At 51.8% G+C, this 11,779-nt stretch overlaps 1 protein-coding gene across 1 annotated transcript; it reads left to right on the forward strand.

Moving 5' to 3' along the window:
- Positions 1–7,107: 7,107 nt before the first annotated feature.
- CSTB (cystatin B) lies at positions 7,108–11,559 on the forward strand. Its single transcript, XM_053565775.1, has 3 exons — positions 7,108–7,401; positions 10,769–10,870; positions 11,162–11,559. Exons 1-3 carry the CDS (start codon positions 7,336–7,338, stop codon positions 11,288–11,290), a joined length of 297 nt encoding a protein of 98 aa, XP_053421750.1. The 5' UTR covers positions 7,108–7,335; the 3' UTR covers positions 11,291–11,559.
- Positions 11,560–11,779: the final 220 nt, after the last annotated feature.

Raw genomic sequence — 11,779 nt, forward strand, 5'->3', positions numbered from 1 at the left:
CAGCCACATGCATTCTAGACACCCAGTACTACGTCCTGGGAGAAACCAAAGGGCAGGGAAGCGGCAGCCAAACCTAAAGAAAATAGTAATTTTGGGCGGCGCCTGTGGCTCGGTCGGTAGGACGCCGGCCCCATATACTGAGGGTGGCGGGTTCAAACCCGGCCCCGGCCAAACTGCAACCAAAAAATAGCCGGGCGTTGTGGCGGGCGCCTGTAGTCCCAGCTACTCGGGAGGCTGAGGCAAGAGAATCGCTTAAGACCAGGAGTTGGAGGTTGCTGTGAGCTGTGTGAGGCCACGGCACTCTACCGAGGGCCATAAAGCGAGACTCTGTCTCTACAAAAAAAAAAAAAAGAAAATAGTAATTTTAATAGATAGGACATGAATTTCTTTTTTCTTTCTTTTTTTTATTAAATCATAGCTGTGTACATTAATGCAATCGTGGGGCACCAAGCACTGGTTTTATATACAATTTGAAATATTTTCATCAAACTGGTTAACATAGCCTTCCTGGCATTTTCTTAGTTACTGTGTTAAGACATTTATATTCTACACTTAGTAAGTTTCACGTGTACCCTTGTAAGATGCACCATAGGTGTGATCCCACCAATTACCCTCCCTAGGACATGAATTTCTGACACGAAATTTTACCAAAATAACTAAAGGAGATGTATCAACATATATCTTTAAGAATATTGTACAGTATATTCAGCTATTAAATGCTGATGGCTACTGAACGCATTATAGCATATTCAGTGTAACTAAAAATTAATGTGCTAGGCCAGGTGCCATGGCTCACACCTGTAATAGCTGCATTCTGGGAGGCCAAAGTGGATTGCTTGAGCTCAGGAGTTTAAGACCAGCCTGAGCAAGAGTGACACCCTGTCTCTACTAAAAATAGAAAAATTAGCTGGGTGTTGTGGCACATGCCTTTAGTCCCTAATACTTGGGAGGCTGAGGCAAAAGGATCATTTGAACCCAGGAGTTTGAGGTTGCTGTGAGCTATGACACCGTGGCACTCTACCCATTATGACAGAGTGAGACTACGTCTCTGAATGAATAAATAAAAATGTGCTTTATTAATGAATAATAAACTTATTATGCAAAATTATTACTCTTTCACTAAACTTAAAATATCTATTTTTAGAACTGCCTATAGATACTAAAGTTAGGGGCGGCACCTGTGGCTCAGTGGGTAGGGTGCTGGTCCCATATACCGAGGGTCAAACTCAGCCCTGACCAAACTGCAACAACAACAAAAAAATAGTCAGGTGTTGTGGCGGGCACCTGTAGTCCCAGCTTCTTGGGAGGCTGAGGCAAGAGAATCGCCTAAGCCCAGGAGTTAGAGGTTGCTGTGAGCTGTGTGACGCCACAGCCACTCTACCAAGGGTGACAAAGTGAGACTCTGTCTCTACCAAAAACAAACAAAAAAAAGATACTAAAGTTAGTAGGCAAAAAATATGAAATGAATGATATTTGCAAAGTTTCAAAGGTGTTTATTCATTACAAAGGGGAAAAATGTACATTCACAATTGAGAAATATGGCAGATGCACTTTACACAAGTGATTAAGGTCAGCATGACCAGTGATAAGACATCAACTTCATACACCCTGATGTTGTGCTGAGAAGGACAGCACTGGGCAGCACCTGTGGCTCAGTGAGTAGTGCGCTGGCCCCATATACCAAGGGTGGCAGGTTAAAACCCGGCCCTGGCCAAACTGCAACAAAAAATAGCCAGGCATTGTGGCGGGTGCCTGTAGTCCCAGTCGGTAGGCTGAGGCAAGAGAATCACTTGAGCCCAAGAGTTGGAGATTGCTGTGAGCAGTGTGACACCACAGCCCTCTACCGAGGGTGATAAAGTGACACTCTGTCTCTACAAAAGAAAGAAAGTCTGATGAGAATTTAGGGGATGAATGTATCTTCCAACTTAAGGTATGTATACCTTACCACTGTGCCATAAAAGCAGGGGTTTTCTTGGGAGTTTGCCCTGCCCTGGGATAGTGCTAGATGGTGAGTCTCTCTGCACCCAGGTCAGCAACAGAAGGTGCCCAGTTCCACAAACGATGAAGACCCACATTTCTCATCTCTGCACAACATCACACGGACCCACTTCCTATCCTCAGGGTGCCCTGTTTGTGTTTTGTTTTCCAGAATGTAGAAAATTCCACGTTCATAGTGATAGGTCGGTAGGAGGAACTCCAAAACCAGAGCAAGCATAGGCCACCCCATTTTGAACATAAGGCACTCCACCTTTGCTGTCCAGTGATCTCTGCTAAAACCACCCCTTCTGGGACCCAGCCATTAGAAGGAATTAGCAACACGATGGCTCCTGGGGAGCTAAACACTAAAGGAACCCAATGGTCTCATGGGAAGCCAGCTGGAACCTACCTGGCAACAGTCACTTGTACACCAAAGTAACAGTCTTCCCCCCACACCTACTAAAACCTTTAAAAGGTAAGCACCCCCCCTGCCGTTAGGGCCAATGCCTATGGAGTCTCAGCCCCCTTCAGTGAGGCGCTAAATAAACTTTAGCTATTGCTCTACACCCAGCTTTGTGACTTGATGGACTCCACAGCTACCTTACAATGAGTCCTGTGTTTCCTAAGCCTTGGTCACCTTTAGGCTCAACTTTTTTTTTTTTTTTTTTGAGACAGTCTCATTCTGTCACCCTGGGTAGAGTGCCATGGTGTCATAGTTTACAGCAATTTCAAACTCCTGGGCTTAGGTGATCCTCTGCCTTAGTCCCCTGGTAGTTGGGACTACAGGTGTCCACCACCACGCCTGGCTAGTTTTAGAGACAGGGTCTCGCTCTTGCTCACGCTGTGAGCTCAAGCTATCCACCCACCTCAGCCTCCCAGAGTGCTGGGATTATAGGCATGAGCCAATGCACCCTGCTAGCTATACCTCAACTTGAATAGGTGGGTCCAAGGAGGTGTGTGGCATCTTTAAAGCAAAATTTTGCTTCCATGATAGAAAATCTCTACTAGGTGGTGTCAGGCACCATGGATCAGTTTCCTGGGGCTGCTGGAACTGGGTGTCACAAACTGAGAGGCTTAAAGCCATAGAGATTATTCTCTCCTGGTCTGGAGGCCAGAAGTCTGAGATCAAGGTGTCTGCCTGATCCACAGCTGCGCCTTCGTGCTGTGGCTCCCCAGCCCTGCCTGCTTCTAGCAAACTTATTTACTCCCATGCTGGGTGCTTCTCCCCATACTTACTTTCTCAACTTATTATAAAAAATGAGGAAAAGAAAAGTTTCGGAAGGGAGCCCAAAAGGGACTATGTCTAACATATCCTTCTTTATTTTTTGTGCAGATTTTTTTTTTTTTATTTAGTCGCACTTTGTTGTCCTTAGTAGAATGCTGTGGCATTACAGCTCACAGCAACCTCCAACTCCTGGGCCTTGGGGATTCTCCTGTGAGCTATTTTTTTTTTTGGCGGGGGCTGGGTTTGAACCCTCTACCTCTGGTATATGGGGCCATGCCCTACCCACTGAGCCACAGGCGCCACCCAGGAACAAGTCTTCATTTTCCTTTTGTCTGAGCACACACAGCAGGCAGCCTGTGCACGTGTGGGGAGAGAGCTGTGGCCTACAGCGACCACTGGGATCCTAAACGTAGGTGAGGCCAAGTTGCAGCTGCCCAGATGTCTGTCTTTCCAATTCAGGGTTAACTACAGCCTCCCCTACTGAATGACAGACTAGTCCCCCCTCTTAGCCAAAGGGATCCCTAAAGTGAGTTGCTAACCATGAGAAAGTTCAGACAGGCCTCATCACACCCTCCCCAACCAGAGATGTCCTTTGTGACTCATTACCAGGCCTAAGGTTATGCAAGACACACCTGCAGGTCCTCAATATACACAACAAAGCACCTGAGTCCTGGCCTGTGTCCCGTAGTTTGTCTGTGATTCACAGACCCTGATCTTTTTTTTGTAGAGACAGAGTCTCACTTTATGGCCCTTGGTAGAGTGCCGTGGCATCACACAGCTCACAAAACCTCCAGCTCCTGGGCTTAAGCGATTCTCTTGCCTCAGCCTCCCGAGTAGCTGGGATTACAGGTGCCCGCCACAGCACCCACAGCACCCGGCTATTTTTTTGTTGCAGTTTGGCCGGGGCTGGGTTTGAACCCGCCACCCTCGCATATGGGGCCAGCGCCCTACTCACTGAGCCACAGGCGCCGCCCATCTTAACCAGCATTCCTTTGCACTGATTCCTGGTCAGCTTCGAGATGTCCCACCTTTTCAGGCCAAACCAACGTACACTTTCCACTATTGATTTATGACTTTACCTATAATTCCTGTTGCCCTGAAATGTATAAAACCAAACCGTAAGCCCACTTGCTCAAGGCTTCTTGAGCATGGCTCTGGGTCTTGGTCCTCCAATATGGCTCAGAATAAAGCTCTTTAAATTCTTTTACAGAGTGTGGGTTCTTTTCCATCAACAAAAGAAAGGTTAAGGGTGGTGCCTGTGGTTCAAAGGAGTAAGGTGCTGGACCCCATATACCAGGGGTGGCGGGAAACCTGGTCCAGCCAAAACAAACAAAAAAGAAAGAAAGGTCAAGAGAGGCCAAGTGCAGCTCTTTTGGTGGACACCAGACCCTGGCTACTCTGAACAAGGAAGCTGCCTCTCAGCGGTGGATGAATTACTAAGCTGGACGCCTTACCAAGTACTGTGCTCACCTTCCTGTGACAGCAGTTTGTGACTCAGCTTTATGTCCTGACCTCAAGATGATGTTGGTCACATATGGCTGTTTCCTCATGAAGGAAAGTACTACCAAATCCAAAAAGGGGGGGGGGACCAGATATGTAGCAGCACCCCTCGCCCCCTACCATAAGAATGTGACCTTTTTTTTTTTTTTTTGTAGAGACAGAGTCTCACTGTATTGCCCTCGGGTAGTGCCATGGCGTCACACGGCTCACAGCAACCTCTTAACTCTTGGGCTTACGCGATTCTCTTGCCTCAGCCTCCCCAGCAGCTGGGACTACAGGCGCCCGCCACAACGCCCGGCTATTTTTTTGTTGCAGTTTGGCCGGGGCTGGGTTTGAACCCGCCACCCTCGGCATATGGGGCCGGCACCCTACTCACTGAGCCACAGGTGCCGCCCAGAATGTGACCTTTTGTAACTGTCCTAGGAAATAGCCCTGAGCTGAAGCAGATAACCGGTAACTGGTTCTGAAAGAAAAAAGCTAAGCAAATGTTTAACTGCTGATCTTGTCTTAAGATAGATGAGTAATGTACCAGAGTTCTTCTTATCTGGAAAAGCCCCTATGTCTGCTACCCCTCCCTAAAGCCCCTGCTATGTCTCCTACCCCTCCCTAAAGCCCCTGCTATGTCTGCTGCCCCTCCCTACTTTGTGGTTTTTGCCTTTATATATAAGCTTGTAAAACCTGCCGTTCAGGGCTTGACTCCTCGGCTCCTAAAAGAGTTGTGAGTCAAGCCCCAGCATGCTGGAATAAAATCCTCTTGCTATTTGCATCAAGCGCCCTCTCTTGCGGTTGACTGGGGTTGTCAGAGCTCAGGGCAGAGTGGGGGGCCCTGCCCCAAGTCTTTCACTCACAAGGTCTTTGAACACGTAAAGAAGGTTACCATTGCCCCCTAAGGTGCCCCACACGCTCAGGAGATCCCTGTTCTACGGAGCAGGATCTGTAGTCTGTCAACAAACTTCTGGTCGCTAGTCAACTATGGCTCAATTCTTTCCCAGGAGAAGCCAAGAACCCACATGGGGAGTCAGGGGCCTTCTTAACTTCATCCCCACCCTCCCTGCATCAGAATGCAGCCTACAGTGAGCTCTTCCTCCAGCTCCCCTGCCACAGCCCCCCCATCAGGGCACACGGAGCCTTACTCTTGGTGCTGACACTGGGCTTGGGGGTTCCCCTCTGCCCTGCCTGCCTTTGGGTCTCTGCCAACAACAAGCAGGGTGGCCGTACCCCTGAATCACTCGCCTTTTGTTCTCGTTTGGGCGAGCCTTCTTATTTGCACAGGTGTGAGCATATTCGTAAAATGTGCGCTTCCCCCACCAGAAGCCGCACAGAGCTGGATCCAAGGGACCGCCAAGCTGCCTTCCTTTCTCCTCTACCATATTTTCCTGGTGCTTTAGTTTCTCCGCAGCAGTCTTCCATTTTTATGGGGTTTAATATGTGTCCATTCAACAATGACGGCAGCGTCTCTCCCTCTCATCCCTACGGCTCAAAGCACCTGACTCCAGACCCCACCCCTTCCCCCCAAGTTAGACTGTAGCGGCCTGGCAGGATCCTCCTGTGAGGCCCTGCTTTGGAAGCGCCCTCAGCCCAGTGTCAGCACCAAGGGGTAAATAGGCCCAGGGCCCCCTGAGGAGCAGGCCTAGGGGTTTGGGGACAGGCTCCATCTGTCTGTCCGAAGGAGGCCGCCGCTACCTGAAATGAGGCGAGGGCCCTTCCCTCACCCAGAGGATTGAGTCCAGTCTAAATCCTAAACCCAAATCTCACAGAACCAAGCACTCAGCCCCCCGACCTGCCTCCTTCCCCACCCAGCCTGGAGCCCTCGGGAGCCGGCTTCAGAGTCATGCGCTGTGACACCCACTGCAGCCGGCACCGCCGCACCCCCGGCTGACCGCCCGCCCGGTGTCCCCCTGCAGGCCTGCATGCCCTCCCCCGCCCGGGGTCCCGCCCAGAGTAGCCTAAGTCTCCCCCGCCCGGTGTCCCCCTGCAGGCCCTGATGTCCTTCCCCCGCCCGGTGTCCCCCTGCAGGCCCGCAGGTCCTCCCACGCCCGGGGTCCAGCCCAGCGCAGCCTGCGTCTCCCCCGCCAGGTGTCCCCCTGCAGGCCCAGATGTCCTTTCCTCGCCTAGGGTCCCGCCCAGCGCAGCCTGTGTCCCCCGCCCGGTGTCCCCTTGTAGGCCCAGATGTCCTTTCCTCGCCTGGGGTCCCGCCCAGCGCAGCCTGTGTCCCCCGCCCGGTGTCCCCCTGCAGGCATCCACTTCCCGCCCCGCCCCGCCCCTCCCGGGCTCGTGACTGGGCTGCAGGGCGGACGATACCACCGGGCGGGGTCGCCGTTCCACCTCCCCCCGTCCCTGTTGCGGTGTAGGACGCCAGCCCTGCGCCCGGAGACGGCACCTGCGGCGAGTAAGTCACACTCCGCGCCTCCGGTCCCACCGCGCCCCCGCTCCTGCAGAGGAGGGACCCCACAGAGGCCCCCAAACAGGGCCCCCCTGCGCCTTGGTGCCGCCCGCTCGTCACGTGACCGCCGCGCCCACTCGGACCGGGACGTCAGACTCAGGGTCCAGCCGCAGGTCCGCTGGCAAAGCCTTAGCCGCGATCGTTCGTCAGATCTGGTCCCCTCCGCCTGGTCCCTCCAGCTGCCGCCGAGATGAAGTGCGGGGCGCCCTCCGCCACGCAGCCGGCCACGGCCAACACCCAGGACATCGCCGACCAGGTGGGGCCTGAGACTGCAGGGTGACAGCGCGGGGTGGCGGGCACCTTTGCCTGGCGGCTCCCGCCCGGGGACCCCTGCCCAGGACTCCCTCGGGGGCGCTCAGCTTTGCGGGGGACGCGGGAGGGACCCAGGGAAGGGCGTGCGGCGCCCACTCCCCTCCCGCGCTGCAGTCCGTGGTGCAGGGTCAAAGGTCTATAGCTGCAGACTCAGAGGATGGTAACCCGGCTGAGCTTGTATTTATGAGAGAAGATCCCTCTGGTCTTTGGAAACGTGGGCTCGAGTATTGAGTGGTGAAGGGCCTTTCAAGATGCTGTCGCAGGCGGTAAGGCAGGCCCTGCCCACCACGCGGAGGTGTAGGACGGGGCGGGACGGGAGGGGCAGGGCTCCAGGCGGCACCAGCAAGGGGTTCCACATAGCCCAGGAGCCCGGGTGTCCCTGTCTTGACGGTTACTAGGGGATTTGTGAGGTGTCTTGCTGGGGGTGCGATCAGACTCCACCTGGGAGGGAACCAACCGCCCAGATGCCCACCCAGGGTGGGGTTTTGGCTAAACAGACTGAGCAGGGTCTTTGCACAAGTGGCCTAGGAGGAGGGTCGGGAGCCTGACTGAAGTTTGAGCGAAAGAGCTTTGTCAAGACTGGTAAATAGTTGAGGAAATAGTGGAGGAGAGTAAGAGCACTCAATGTACCTGGGAGAAACTGGCTGTGTCCACACAAAGGGCACTCAGGCGTCCGTCATGCTTTTCTTACTCTAGCCCTGTTTCAAAGTGTAAGTCTGGGTAAAAAGTTAAAACTCAAAAGATAAAGACCAGGCTGGGTTGCAGTGGGCAGACGGTGGGCAGCTGTCTGGTCCCCGTGCCTCAGTTTCCTCATCTGTGAAATGGGTAGAGGGTTGCAAGGAGGTTGAGTTTGTACTGTGCATAGGAGGCTCCTGGTGTACCAAGTCAGGCCTGCCCCAGCTGTCACTGTTAATACAGTCAGTTCTCTACAAGCAGGAAAGGTGCAGGGTGCCAGGCCTTGTTTCCCTTTTCAGTAAGAAGTGGGAAAGTATTGGGCGGCGCCTGTGGCTCAGTGAGTAGGGCGCCGGCCCCATATGCCACGGGTGGCGGGTTCAAACCCAGCCTCCGCCAAACTGCAACAAAAAAATAGCCGGGTGCTATGGCGGGCACCTGTAGTCCCAGCTACTCGGGAGGCTGAGGCAAGAGAATCGCTTAAGCCCAGGAGCTGGAGGTTGCTGTGAGCTGTGTGAGGCCACTGGACTCTACCAAGGGCCATAAAGTGAGACTCTGTCTCTAAAAAAAAAAAAGGCAAAAAAAAAAAAAAGAACTGGGAAAGTACAACAGGCTTCTTTGTCCTCGAGTCTCCTTCCTGGGCTGCTGCTTCCTAAACCCGATGCATATGGTCAGCCCATAGGGTCATGGCTCACGTGGTCTTGACCATCTTGACTGCAGGAAAGGGTGGTGAGTCAGTTCCATGGGGACTTTGAAAATGAGGAGTTTGTCCCAAATATGACTGTGCTTGTGAGCCACGCCTGGAAAACTGGTTCCTCTTCCCCAGCTGCCCGTTTCCTGGCTTTCCAGGCCATTCCTCATTTATCACCACAAACTCTGAATAAGTTCTTGTGGCAGCCAGGAGGGAAGCGCTGCTGTTCAGTGACCAGTGAGTGGGTGGCAGCTGCAGCTGCTGGGAGAGATTTGAAGACTGGCCTATTACTGGGTGGTCTCTACAGAAAGGCAAGGGGGAGGAGTGGGGACACTTACTGGGGACCCTCTTGCCAGTACTTTGGTTATGATCTCTATGGAGCACTCCACACAGAGTGTTCCTGTTTCCACTTGGCAGACAAGGAGAGTTGAGACCAGAGACTGACCAAAGGCCCAAAGGTTGTGCATTCTGTCCCGGCACATGGGGGACCCTCCCCCAGGCCACTCCAGGTACCATACCTCAATTCCCTGAGGGCAGCAGTCTGTGGCTTTTCAGCTGGTCTCTGGGTTTCCATCACTCCCTGGGCAAAAGCCCAGCCCACCTTGCTGTCTGTCACAGCATTGGTGTGGTACCCTCAGCAGACAGTGGCCTGCCCTGTGCCCAGTAGGGCGAGGAGCATGCCCGAGCATGTAATGGGCAGAGGGGTGGCAGGACAGCACCTTGGCTCACTGCGTCCTCCAGGCCTTCTGTCCTTGCCTGTCCATGCCTGTCCCTACAAGCTTTTTCCCTGAAGGCTTTGAAGGTGACATAGCTGTTGGCTAGGCTGCTTTTGATGACTCCTTTTATTTCCACTTCTTAACTGATGGGATAGCTTTGGTTTGCTTAAACTAAATCCTTCCTTCTCTGGGACTGCCTAGTTGCCCTGTTTGGTGCCTACCCTGTGACTAAATAGTAGCCGGGGAACTTTTTTTAGACTATATAGTAAATTTAAATTTTTTCCCTTTTCTTTCATTACAAAGGTAATCAGCTGCTAAAAGTCAAAGACTCTTGAATTGAGAGTCCATTTGCTATTTGACACTAAGGTCAGGATCAGCCTGTGCCACACCACCTTATCCTAAAGACATCTGGGGGAGGGGGAAGCTTTGTCACCTGTGGCATTATCTGATACAGCAGGAATGAGGACCCACCTGAGTGTCCACAATAGGGGGAGCAGATAGAACTAAGACACGTGTAGGAAGTAGAAGATTACATTTAAATTAAAATTGAGATTACATTTAAAGTACTTGATTTTCAAAAATTAATTAAAAATCATGAATATATATATATATATTTTTTTTTTTTTTTTTTTTGAGGCAGTTTTAAGCTGTCGCCCTGGGTAGAATGCTGTGGTGTCACAGCTCACAGCAACCTCAAACTCTTGGGCTTAGGCGATTCTCTTGCCTCAGCCTCCCAAGTAGCTGGGACTACAGGTGCCTGCCACAACGCCCGGCTATTTTTTTTGTTGTTGTTGTTGCAGTTGTCATTGTTGTTTTAGCTGGCCTGGGCCAGGTTGGAACCTGCCAGCCTCCGTGTATGTGGCCGGCACCCTACCCACTGAGCTATGGGTGCCGCCCATGAATATAGTCTTTCAAATGGACTGTTTTCATATCAAGCAAAGAAAAACAAGGTATAACTTGTAATATAGTATTGTAATCATAAAAGTATAAAATGTCCCATGCCTAGAAAAGAAAAGGCAAATGATGTCCTGAAGTAGTATCATTAAAACTTTGGTAGAATAACTAAGGAATTGTTCTTTTTACTTTATTAGGGCTAACAGTTGCTGTGTCTCCTCAATTACAGGAAACAGTCGTGTTGAGGACAGTCCCATGTGCTGGTGTAAGTCACATGTGTAAGTTGCCCCTGTAGGAGGGAAGCCACCCCATTCTCTCCACTCTCTCCTCTCCCCCAGGTGAAGTCCCAGCTTGAAGAGAAAGAAAATAAGAAGTTCCCTGTCTTCAAAGCTGTATCGTTCAAGTCCCAGGTGGTTGCAGGGACGAACTTCTTCATCAAGGTGGGGCAGGGACCACACGGGGGAAGCTTGTGTAGGCTGGGAGGGGGGTCTCAGTGGGAGTCCTGTGTCTGCCCTGGAGGACGAGCTTCAGGCCCTGCATGTGTGGGGGCCTAACACACAGGACAGGCTTTCAGGTAGCTAAGGAAGGACTTTGGTGGAGCAAGAGGGTGGCCCTGCTCCTGAAGGAGAAGCTGCTGGCAACCAGAGGGGACACAGCACCTGCCTCCAGGGCAACACCCATGCAAGGGGACTCGGGTCAGAGGCTCCACTCACTTGATTCTCTTCCCACAGGTTCATGTTGGTGACGAGAAATTCATACACCTGCGAGTGTTTCAGAGTCTTCCTCATGAAAACAAGCCCTTGGCCCTGTCTGACTACCAGACCGACAAAGCCAGACATGATGAGCTGACCTATTTCTAATTCCTGGTCTCAAGCGTCGCCTTTGCCCATGTGACCAATGTGCACGGTGACGCTGCCATCTGTGAGCGTGTATTTGGGATCAGGAAGTAGATTCATCTCCCTGCTGCACTGTCGGGGTGGGAGGGGCCGTGCTGAGCAGCTTCTCTTGTACCTCTGTTCCTAAATGTCAATGTATTGATTTTTTTCATCCCCAGTTAGCGATCTTAGTTATTGTCAAAGAGGGCTATGTATTACCTTTAAATACATATATTTTAAGTATTTACAAATTACCTCCTGTGTTTTGGATTTTTTTTTTCCACCTAAAACTGTAACCACAGCATAGATATACCAGGAAGATGAGAGGACACTTCTGAGAGTGTTTATAAAGGTTTCTCAGCTGACATGACACAGGCCACGCTGCCCCTGTGTGCCCGGCACTGGCCTGGGCTGCCCTCTGTAGGTCCTTCTGCTCAAGGGCATGGAGGCCAGGGAGACAGTCCCTGGGCACAG

Source organism: Nycticebus coucang, chromosome 16, assembly GCF_027406575.1.
Source record: "Nycticebus coucang isolate mNycCou1 chromosome 16, mNycCou1.pri, whole genome shotgun sequence".
NCBI classification, from domain to species: domain Eukaryota; kingdom Metazoa; phylum Chordata; class Mammalia; order Primates; family Lorisidae; genus Nycticebus; species Nycticebus coucang.

Excerpts from the sequence above, each read along its gene's own strand:
- CSTB (XM_053565775.1), top strand. The coding sequence starts at position 7,336 with ATGAAGTGCGGGGCGCCCTCCGCCACGCAGCCGGCCACGGCCAACACC. Across the intron at positions 7,402-10,768 it reads CCCAGGACATCGCCGACCAG|GTGAAGTCCCAGCTTGAAGA; the intron begins GTGGGGCCTGAG and ends CCTCTCCCCCAG. Across the intron at positions 10,871-11,161 it reads GGACGAACTTCTTCATCAAG|GTTCATGTTGGTGACGAGAA; the intron begins GTGGGGCAGGGA and ends CTCTTCCCACAG.